The sequence below is a fragment of the Etheostoma cragini genome, chromosome 3 (genome assembly GCF_013103735.1).
Source record: "Etheostoma cragini isolate CJK2018 chromosome 3, CSU_Ecrag_1.0, whole genome shotgun sequence".
NCBI classification, from domain to species: domain Eukaryota; kingdom Metazoa; phylum Chordata; class Actinopteri; order Perciformes; family Percidae; genus Etheostoma; species Etheostoma cragini.
Genome location: NC_048409.1, coordinates 6,423,091 through 6,434,741, shown reverse-complemented (window position 1 = coordinate 6,434,741; position 11,651 = coordinate 6,423,091). Strand labels below are relative to the sequence as shown.

Sequence of the window (11,651 nt, the reverse complement as noted above, 5' to 3'; positions counted from 1 at the left end):
AGTTGCACTGTAAGACTGCACAATGCAACGTAACGGGGGCAAAGGAAATCAGATAATAGCATGAAGTTCATTTACGTTTTCGCAACTGAGCTATCTCGTCATTTCTGTTAAATATGATTGAAGGGTATGTAATAGCCTAAATACATTTCTGAAAAAGCTGTTATGAAAATATAGGTTTTGAAGTTTTTTTGTGTTTTTCTCCCAGAATTGGAAATTAAAGGTTGAGAGAAGCACTTATTTTCTCAAAAATGGCTGTAAAGACATTAATCATCTGAGAAAACAATTAGGATAAAGCATAACTTTGAGGGTACTTTAAAATTAGACTTTTTTGCATTGACTCTGGTGTTATCGACTTTTTCGCAGTGGTCAACAAACTCATTTTGACTGTTATGTGAAACCACAAAATAGAAGAAATGATGACTAATATAGTTCAAGCCATATCAGTACAATGTTCATGTCATTTAAAACATCAAACCATGGTTAAGTGAGAGGAGGCAGTGTTTTCCTCCTCCTACTACTTGACCTAATTTACACGTCGCTCAAAGTCAGCAGGACTTCTCTTGACCTGCAGGTCAGCTGGTGATAATCTCTTCCTGCAGAGAAATAAAAGGTTTAGAAAATAGAGGGTGGACACGGCTGACAGCAGTGCATGCTGGGTTTTTTGTGACCATGTTTTTGGTTTAGATACCTAAATGAAATCCAGGTTGTGGTTTCATTCATTCATTCATTCGTTTTTAACCAAATCACACCTACCCCTCATACTTCTCATTTTCATTGAATGTTTTTTGAGCTATAGGTTTTATATGTGTAGAAAAGCTCTTAAGGCACTTATTAATCTCCACATAAAGTCTAATGTTTTAAAAAATACATTTTCCGGCATGGACATTTTATAAAATGGGGGATGAACATTAGCTCTCACTTGCATGTGTTTACTTTAATGTAGTTGTTAAATAGTTTTTTTTGTATGTCAGTTTTCATTAACGGCAGTCACATGCTTTTTAATTATATTTTATATATTTTATAATTTTTATATTTTCTTCTATATATTTATATGTTAATGTATTTAGTACCAATTCTGCATTGACTGTTTTCAGTATTTGTTTCTTTTTTTCTGCTATCTATTTTGTTAGTCTCTGTCAATGACGAGGGTGACAAACTGCTGCATACAATTGTCCTTCCATGAATAAATTGTTTTGTCCGCTGCCACCACTGGTTATACTGGGTCAGTGTGTCTTTAGTGGCTGACCCGAGACCAGTTTTATTCTTGCTTTTTAACAACATCAATAACAAATTTTAGTTTCAAACGCCTCACTGCTGAACAGTCTCACCCTCTGATACCATCATCTCCATGTTTGGCCAGCAGAGAGAGCTGTGAACAGAGATGAAATGATTTACACGTACTGTAACACATTAAAATGACTGAAATTGGATTTTGATATAAAACTGATGTCTCTGATATGCATAAGTCTGCTGTCAGCAGCACAAATCCAACCCCACCAGCAGAGTTGGCCCTTTGCATCGCTCACTAGTCGTTGGACTTGAGGACAGGAAGTGCTTTGAGCTCAGATTACAGTTCAGGGACGCCCTGTGAGCCATACTGCAAACAAAATGATGTCATGATTAAGGGCCTGTGAGGGCTTGTTAGCACATAAGGTTAAAGCTTAGTCGCTAACTCTCGGTGGGTATAATTTCCAATGGGGACTTTTATTCTGTCAAGTAGATCTTTTATACTTAAATATCTTTAAACATTGTCCTCTCACTGTCCAGCTGCCACAGTCCAGACAAGAGAAATTTGTTGAAGTGAACCTAATGACTCATTTAGGACTTTACACTTTTTTTCTGGACTTCCTAGACTGTCTTAATGGTCCACTTTGCAAAACGTCCATGACATGTGTCCAGAGAGTCTGATTGGGGAAGTGATATGTAACTTCTTGTACTATGTACACCAGCCACATTTCTTTTTTAAATGAGAGAAGTGACACATTTGTTGTGTAATCAAGTCCTCAAACACTGGTGGAGAGGTATGACGGCCATGTGCGTTATTAAGGATGTTTCTTCTTTTATTGTAATACAAATTCAAAGGTCTGTCTAATATTGTAAAAAGGGAGATCTACATGTCTTTTTGAATTATACTGCAGGTCAAGGTGCATATAAATACTGTAAAAGTGTCAAAATGCTCAATCCACAGAGACCATACAGCCCATATTCAGAAACCGTGCCTTTAAAGAAGACTTCAAGACTTCTGTACAGTTGTGATGTCATAACTATACTACATATTAGTAGTAGAAGTACTACTGCTAGCCCAGATCATCCAGATCATAGGTAGGCATCCATCTCTTGTAGCGTCTCGTCTCTTCTCTATTGTCTACTGCTATACCTATTATTCTATTGTCTATCTCCAGCATCAACGGTGCAGAGACTCCGAGAGCAGAGATGCAAGACCCGGAAATGCTGACCAATCACAGCAGAGTGGGCTTTATCGAAAGGCGGGCTCAAGAGACAGGCACTTAAGCCGAGCGTATTAGACACAGGGTGAACACAGGTATTTTCAAACTAATGGTATGAGAAAAATAATGTGTTTTTTGGAACATTAAACCATGTAAGCATGTTCTAGTTAGAACCCAAATATACATATGGACCTGAAAATGAGCATGATATGGGACCTTTAAAACTCAGTTTTCACTGTGCTCTGTCATGTGTCACTTTATTTTAAAATTATTTTGCTGGTATAGTTTACTGTGATATGATGAATGATGATTAGTCCAGATTAGAGTCCACTTAATGGGTATTTAGGCTTGTAAAACAATGACTTTGTGCCACCACTGTGCATGACTCCGTTATCTCCTTGAAATGGGCCCAGCAACTAACAAAAGTGTTGTCAGAACCTGCTTTGAAGCATAATTAGCCACATGCAGGTTGGCATTAAAAGGGGACCTCCGGTCCTGCCAGCAGCCCCCACAGAGGGATGCTGTGTCACATCCAGACCCCCCAAAATCAACCCTAATCAGGCCTCTGGCTCTAACACGCAGCCACAGAGGACTACATTTCCCACAAGGCCTTTAGCCCAGCTGCTCACATCCATCTATGCCTATTCGCCTCTTGTTCCCATGCATGGAGTGTTACATCATTGGCACAGGCACCCACCTTTCTGAGTGATGACGCAGCCGTGGGAGAGCGTGTGAGGAGGGGGTGAGGGAGGGAGGGAGAGAGGAAAAGGGTGTCCCGTCTGCACGGAGCACATACAGACAGCAGGGAACAGCTGCAGCGTTAGGTTCGCGTAGGATTTCACTGCATTGCACTTTAAAATATCAATAATTTCATCCCCAAAAACTCAAGTATAGCAGCTCGATTTAGCAACCACATATCATTTAAAAAATGGTTGATCGCGAGCAGCTGGTGCAGAAAGCCAGGCTGGCTGAACAGGCTGAGAGATATGATGATATGGCAGCTGCTATGAAATCGGTAAGTCCACTCCAAAAAAGAATAATAACTATGACTTGTGTGAATAATGTTTTGCAATCCGTGCGTAAAGGCGCGTCCCGCAATCTCGACTGTGTTGGCTGTAAATCTGGGTGGCTGCACTGTTGCCTTGGTATTACCTTGCTACAACTCGCAGAAAAAAACATGTAATATCTTCATTGTGTCGTCAAGTCATCGACAGCTCACTGGGATAGTGTCCAGCCCAAATCGTCTGCTCTTTGGGCGGTGCCTTTTTATGGAGTGTGCCGTTCAATGAAGCGATATTACAATGAAATGCACACAGGCCTGAGTTTGATCTCTCGCCTAAGAGGCTCGTATCATAAAATGGCTCTGCTTTATTAAATTTGCTCTCCCCCCCCCCCATACACTTTTTTACCACCCCAACTCCCCTTCCCTCCATTATAGCTAATTTATAAAAGCTTCTGCTGCTGGGAGCCATGTGAGGTTGCTCGGAAAAACTGCTGCTTCCTCCACCTCCTCCTCCTCCTCCGCCTCCTCCTCCTCCGCCTCCTCATCCTCTTCATCTTCCTCCTCTCCCATCTCTCTTTGACACGTTAATTAAAATAACATGCATTAGAAAAATCTGGCAATTTTTATAGGCTTACTCGCTTTTTTTATTTATTTAGCATGATTGTATTATCAAAATGCTCCAAAAAAGACCCCATTCGAACTGCTCTTTCCTCTAAACAAACGTAGGAGGCAGTAGCAACTCTCTAGAATATTCTTTGTCATATTGCAGTGAGTCAATATGATCAAATTTGATCGTGGGCTTTGTTTTTTTCCTCTATTGTTTTATTCCTCATACATGCATATGCTGTTTCTGCAGACTCCTCCTGAGCATCAATTTTAAGTCATTTGGGGTTAATGACCCTGATGAAGTGTCATTTTTTGATAATGATGAAGAGGATGAGCTGCCTCACAGGATCATTTCTTAGCTCCTATTGGCCAGTGTTGAGAACAGAGCCTTTTCCTTTTCAGTTTTCCTCCAAATTAATAAAAACAAAATAAATACATTTTAGGAACTGGATTCACCAGTGAGTTAAAAAAAAAACTGCTGTGTCACACGAGCTCATACTTGAACCATTAGCATCCTATATGTGCTTTAAAGGAAGAACATTCTGTCTGATGTTCCTCAGGAGGGATGGAGTGGCCCCTGTGGATTATTTGTCATCGGGGGTTTCTGGTTGGTGGAGGTGTGATGTGTGCGTGTGCAGGGAGGGATTCCTTTCCCTTTAAACAAACTGCCATGTCAGTGCGGTCCAAACTAGCCCCTTGGCAGGGGTGTGCTCTCACATTGTTTAATCAAAAGGGAATCCCTTGCCATTCCAGCCAGAAATGACCAAACCACACGGAAAATCCATGTGACTGAATTTCTATTGACATGCTAGGGCTGCAACTAACGATTATTTTCTTGTTCATTAAATAATGGTTTCTGTATTCAGAATGTCAGTAAAATGCCCATCTCCAACAGTCCAAAACCTAAGATATTAAGTTTAGTACCAGAAAATATTGACTTTGTTAAGCTTGAATTAGTCAATTTAATTCTAATTCTAATGTTTGCCTAAAAAATGTTAAAAAAAGAAATAGTTGCTGATAATTTTTTTGTTTTTTCGACTAATGGTCACAGCCCTAGAAGTACATTTTTGGCTTTATAGCTTTAGAAGAGGATCTTGGTATTATGCTTAATATCAGTGAAACCCTTATATTACAATCCGTGTGCAATCGGATGCATTGTCAGCTAATATAATCCAATTGACACAGCAGTAAGCCTAAAGCAGTCAGCCCTTTATATTTATAGAGATGACCTATTTGTTTCAGTTGAGTCATTTGATAAATCATTTGACGGTAAATTGTTTGTTGCATGCAAACAGTAGTTTTATAGTTGGTCCCTCCATTGCTATAGCTTGAGCCGTGCTCTCCGTCCACTCAGTGTGACGTCAGCGATCCTGCGCCATCTTTTTGCTCCTCTGCCTCGGCAGAAAATGTCAATTTTTTCAGTTTTGTGAAACTGAAGCATAAAGATTGGGAGAAAATCAGATATTACGATATGCTTGACCAAATATTCAATATTCAAGGGTTGACAAATGGTGCTTTAACTAAATATCTTCACGCTTAGATTTTAGATAAATAATAGAGCATCTAGAACAGTCTGGCAAGTTCAGAAAAGTGCAGAACTTTACTGTAATGCAGCCTTTAAAACCAGGAATGAACACCACTTATTTCATAACATGATATTAAAATATCCAAAATGTAAGACAATATCTAGTCTCATATCACAATATCAATAAAATGTCAATATATTGCCCAGCCCTATAAATTCCAGTCCCTGTGCAGTTATTGATCTGACAGAAGCCAAGACGATACAAGGTTGACTTTCTAATCAAATAACCCTTTTTTATAGCAACATAGTTTCTTTTGACAACCACTCAACTATCAAACAGATTTGTCCAAGACACAAATTTGACTGTGCACCTCAGGGTGAGTAGTCCTCCGTGCTGTTAGAGACAGGTAAAAGGTCAGTTTGAGCCGGAGAGAAGGTCATTGGGACATGTGAACCGCTCATGCAGTGATGGTTTTCACTTACAGTGCAGCTGCTCGTGGGAACATTTTAGCTATCTCTCATCCCCCCCCTCAAGTGAAATATTGTTCAACTACTGTGCTGTGAGCTGAATTGTTAGTCCAGAGTCTTTTTTTCACCCAAAAGAGTGTTTTTTAACAGTAAGGCCTGCAACTATCTGTGGACAATTTCTTGATCACTTGATTTATTGTTTACTTTGTAAAACTTAAGAAAAAGGTAACTTCCTCAGTTTATATTGAAAGTATGTGTTTTGGGAACTGGTATGCCATCATAACAGACAGTAGTACAATGAGATAAAAGAAAAAGACAAAAGTTCCCCGGCCGGGCTCAATCAGGGGACGTTGCAGTCATCAGTTGGCGCATTCATTCTCAAACCTCATTAATCCTTTGGTACACCCCAACGTGGCACAAACAAACCCAACTAATAATATTATATTTACAATGATATAAAACCAAAAAAAACAGAAAATCCTCAAATTTTCCAAAAAACAGTCGCCAACTCTAGTAATACAGCTAGATGTCTTTTTGAATAATGCACATGCAATCTGGTGCTGTTAATCAAGACTTCTGCTCTGAAGCCGGTGATGAAATGGTCCATTGTCTCCTTCTTCCAGGTAACAGAGCTGAATGAGGCCCTGTCCAACGAGGAGAGGAACCTCCTGTCCGTGGCCTACAAGAACGTGGTCGGGGCCCGCCGCTCTTCCTGGAGGGTGATCTCCAGCATTGAGCAGAAGACCTCGGCCGACGGCAATGAGAAGAAGATCGAGATGGTGCGGGCCTACAGGGAGAAGATTGAGAAGGAGCTGGAGGCTGTGTGCCAGGATGTGCTCAACCTTCTGGACAACTTCCTGATCAAGAACTGCAGCGAGACGCAGCACGAGAGCAAGGTGTTCTACCTGAAGATGAAGGGCGACTACTACCGCTACCTGGCCGAGGTGGCCACGGGGGAGAAGAGGGCCACGGTGGTGGAGTCGTCGGAGAAGGCCTACAATGAGGCCCACGAGATCAGCAAGGAGCACATGCAGCCCACCCACCCCATCCGCCTGGGCTTAGCTCTCAACTACTCTGTGTTTTACTACGAGATCCAGAACGCCCCGGAGCAGGCCTGCCATCTGGCCAAGACCGCCTTCGACGACGCCATCGCCGAGCTGGACACCCTCAACGAGGACTCCTACAAAGACTCCACTCTCATCATGCAGCTGCTCCGAGACAACTTGACACTGTGGACAAGTGACCAGCAGGATGACGAGGGAGGGGAGGGCAACAATTAAAGAGTAACCCCGCTTTGAAAAAAAAAATATATGAAGGGCCGGTGGACTTTGGCAGCCGCTTTTGCCGATGATACTACCGCAGCAGCAGTTCTTTATTTTTCCATGTGTTAAAAGAAAAGAATCAAAAGAGAGGTGAGAGTGGAGGTTAAATCTTAGTTTAAATATATATAGAAATATATATACAGTTGAAAGGGGCCTCCGTCTTCTTGGTTTTCTCTTTGACATTTGCCAAAAACCAAAAGTCAATCAGCCTGAAGTGGTTGTTGTTGGATTGAAATGGCAGCCTCACACTGGCATAGGAACTGATCTTGTTCTGTCAAGATAATCTGCTTAGTTAGGTTTTTGCGTGATAGAGATGCATTTGAGTCACTTAAGAGAGAAAATTCTTGTATGGGAATGCCTCACAAAACTAGTTTGCATCGGTTCCAGTAGTGAGTCTATAATGAGAAAGGGCCCTGAAAGCCATTGATATTAAACCCACACAAACAGCGAGAAAAGGTTTTTAACCAATTAATTTCCCCCCAAATTTAAAAGAGTAAATTAGACGGGAGCGAAAATAAGGACTTGATGTTAAAAATTGATTCCCCCACTTGAAGTGCAGATTAGTCTGTTATGTCGCTGCACTGGAACCATAGATTCTTTTGGAGGTGAAGATTACGAAAGGCAGAGACTTAACGATGTAAAACTAAAAAAAATACACAAAAAAGAAACAAAAGCAGCTTCAGAGTTTGTGGTTTACTTCAGTGTTTGTTTTATTAAATGCACTTGCCTACTATACTGTTTCTCCAGTGTAAGATGATGACGACAATAATATCGATTATTCAATATTGTGCATGCTGGTGATGTATTTATATACAGTAGCTTGACTTTATTAACTTATACTGTAGGTGTTAAGTATTCATATGATTGAGAAAAACAGGCTTTGTCTGATGTTGATTTCTAATTTATTTGGTTTGGTTATGGTTTTTTGATTTGCTATACCAAAATGGTGATCGTAAAAATTGATCTGTAATGGGCGTTGCTATAGTGACATGTGTTTTTAGTTTGTTACTGAAAGTAAAAAAAGGAAGATTAAAAAAAATCACCAGTGATCACTTAATCTTACCAACTGGTGTTTGTCACATTGAATTATGATATATTTTGTTCCCTGAACAGTATTGAAGTACTTTTTTTTCTGTCATGCTATCCAGTTTAATTAATAATGGTGAAGTTTTCAGGCTCTATGTTTCTGTTATGATTTCACAAAAACGGACCATAATTTATTTCCGACAGTATACATTTTTTGTTTGTATGTTTTTATACCTTTTAGCTGTTCCTGAGTGACAAAATATCTTGAATGTGAGTCATTATGTAGCAGTTGCACAAGAACCGAAATAATAGCTATGATAATAAAAAAGAATATGACTAAATTATACATGCACCCTTTCCGTGGTGGTCTAGTGTATTGTTGTATCGTCACCCATAAGAAAATTGTGTTTTTAAGAAGAAAAAAAAAAAACATTTCTCGGGGGAAAACAGTGTTTTAACGCTTTGTGTTGTGCTCAACTACAGTATGTGCTTCCTTTTTGCCTGTATCATTATTTAATATGCCTCATTTGCAAGTTAACCTTTACAAGAAAAAAAGTATGTACCTCTAAGTATTTTTAGTTCCTGCAAGCATGTGTGCAAGTTGAATATTTTCCTCCCTATATGTGTCAGATGGTACTGCTCTCTGTACAGCACATAAATACAAATATTTAACACCAATGCACATGTAGAGTTAAAAGGCAATTCGGTAGAATTGGGTATTTATTAGCAAATGCGATAATTGACGTCTTCAGAACAAACTTTAGACACCAAAAAGCTGCCTAAGAGCACAGAAAGCTGCTGAACGGATTTATCTTTATAATGCTGCTAATTCTAGATTATTACATTACTATATATTCATACAGATGGCAGTTTGTTGGGACTTTATTTTTCCTAATAGATGGCAGTTTAAATTTGTATCTCAGATGTGATGGCTTACAGTAAGAGAGAAACCAAAAGCCTTAAGGTCAGTCACACAACCTTGTTTATCATGTATGCCGGGTATGTCATTATCATGAGTCAGCCTCCATTAGCTCACACAGTATGTCACACTTGCTTTGATTTATTTTTTGGTATAAAGTTGATGGTTTTGAAGACTCACCAGGCAAATAGCATCAAATCCTGATGCCAATCTGCAACACTGCTCACACAGCTTATGAGTATTACAATGAATATTTTTGTTTGTTAAAAAAAAAACGGAAACTCAAACTGTCCCTCACTTTTTGTTTGAATATTTTTTGAAAAACCACGTCAGGAGACTTTCACCCATTGCCAAGAATACATGAATTTAGTTCCTTTTTTCATTAATTTGTATTTTCTTTTTAGGTTGTCATTATTTTGGATGTTGATCCTTGTTTCTGCTGTGACGGGGGGGGAAATGAATTCAATTAGATGAAAGAAGAGCTGACCTGCTGGAAATTAGCAAAAGGGGGGTGATGAAGGGATACACACTGTATGCTCTGAGGAATCTTTGGTTGCCATCTGTTGCCCATTAAAAGTTATTTGTTTATTGGTATTATTCTTTATTTTCATTTCTCTCTGTAACATAGCCATTTATATAGTCCCAAACACCACAGCTCATTTTCTTTTCATTCTGTAAATTCAGATTTTCAACATTTCTGTTGAGGTTCTACAGCCCACACACTGATACAGGCAGTTAATATGACCTCATGTAACCCCCTGTGGGTCACACAGCAGAGTGTGTGTTATATGCCTGCACCACTGCATGTGTTGAGTGTCTGTGGGTAAGCGTATGAGATGGAGTCTGAGCTGCAGTGCAGAGACACCGCCAGCTCACACAACAGCTACAGTATGTCTTAAATGAGGCTATTTTTAAGGCCCTTTTGCTAATCATTAACTAAATTAAGGCATAGATCAAAGAATATTGCTTCATAAGACAGCAGGTTTTATGATCGCAGCAGAGAAGCCGCACACTGTAATGAAAATAAATTCTCATGATGGACAATGGAAGAAAATCTGCGTCTCTTAGACGTTAAGATTTGCATGCAAGTCATGTTTTCTTTTCTTCTTCTTCTTGAAACCTCAAGTTTATCTGAGTGATTATACATATCTGTGTGTTTCAATGTGGGAGTCCCACTAATTGATAAGCTGAAGTGGCAAGATGCTGGATGGCCCGCCCTCAGACTGCAGCCTCTTGCTGCAGCTTGCTGCACTGAACCTTTCATGGGATGAAATTCTGTGCTGGGAAAGGTTCTCCTCACCAGCCAATCGCTGACAGGCTCACTCTCCGCAGCAACCAATCCTCATCCTGTTGCTAGGGCTATAATAAGTATCCCACTATTAGCCCGGCTCCTTGCTGCACTGCTCAGACACCTATTGCATCCTGTAAAAAAAAAAGGAGAAAAAAAAGAAAGCTCCAAGCACACAGCAGGCATTAGGATTCAGCACCAACATCTCATCCAGTCTGTGTTTTATGCACTGCCACATTTTCAGGGACATTGGTGTCATCGTTATTGGTAAATGTTATTTCACGTCATAAAACACACAATACTGATGGACATGTAATTAGATCACCAACAGCTACAGATTTAACAGTGCACGTTTAACGACACATTTTGTCAAATTGAAGTAAACTTAATAATGCCCCCTCATAAAATGATGTGTATTTCATGTTGTTTACAAGAAACATTATGTAATTCTTTTAATTGATGTAATTACATCCCTGGAGCAGATTATGCTTCAAAGGTCACGTCTTTAGGATGCATACAAAACAGAAAATTGTTGAGGCGTGCTTCATTTCCACTTATACATCTGCCTGATCACTTTAATCACATGAGGCCTTATTTCCCTGAGATGACAACGCACAAGAGCTCATTGGGTCATATTTACTGTATGTCACACCGAGGCGAATACCCTCTAAATCACTGCATCAAATTCCTCGTTAGCATCAGTGGATGACCGCTGTGATGCCACTTTCAGCAGCGTCTCATTGAAATGGCCCTGATGATTTGAAAGCATCTATATCTTTGATGATTAAAAATAAACTGAGGGAGCCATCTTTAAGATGAAGCAGGTAGCATATTTTTGTCCTCTCTGAAATTCATGCTCTTTCAAGTTTGTAGTAAGGTAGATGTGTACACATCCCCACGTCTTCTATTCTTATTGGGTCAGGTGCAGGATGATAGATTAAGGTGCAGGATGATAGATTAAGAAATAGTTCAACCTTTTCTGGGAAATACGATTTGCTTTCTTGCTAAGCAGATCAATACCACTCTCATTTCTGTCTGGTAAAGACA

The 11,651-nt window shown here is 39.8% G+C and overlaps 1 protein-coding gene across 1 annotated transcript; it reads left to right on the top strand.

Annotated features, from left to right (window-relative positions):
* The first annotated feature begins 3,193 nt into the window (after window positions 1-3,193).
* ywhag2 (3-monooxygenase/tryptophan 5-monooxygenase activation protein, gamma polypeptide 2) lies at window positions 3,194-9,910 on the top strand. Its single transcript, XM_034867083.1, has 2 exons — window positions 3,194-3,462; window positions 6,673-9,910. Exons 1-2 carry the CDS (start codon window positions 3,376-3,378, stop codon window positions 7,327-7,329), a joined length of 744 nt encoding a protein of 247 aa, XP_034722974.1. The 5' UTR covers window positions 3,194-3,375; the 3' UTR covers window positions 7,330-9,910.
* Window positions 9,911-11,651: the final 1,741 nt, after the last annotated feature.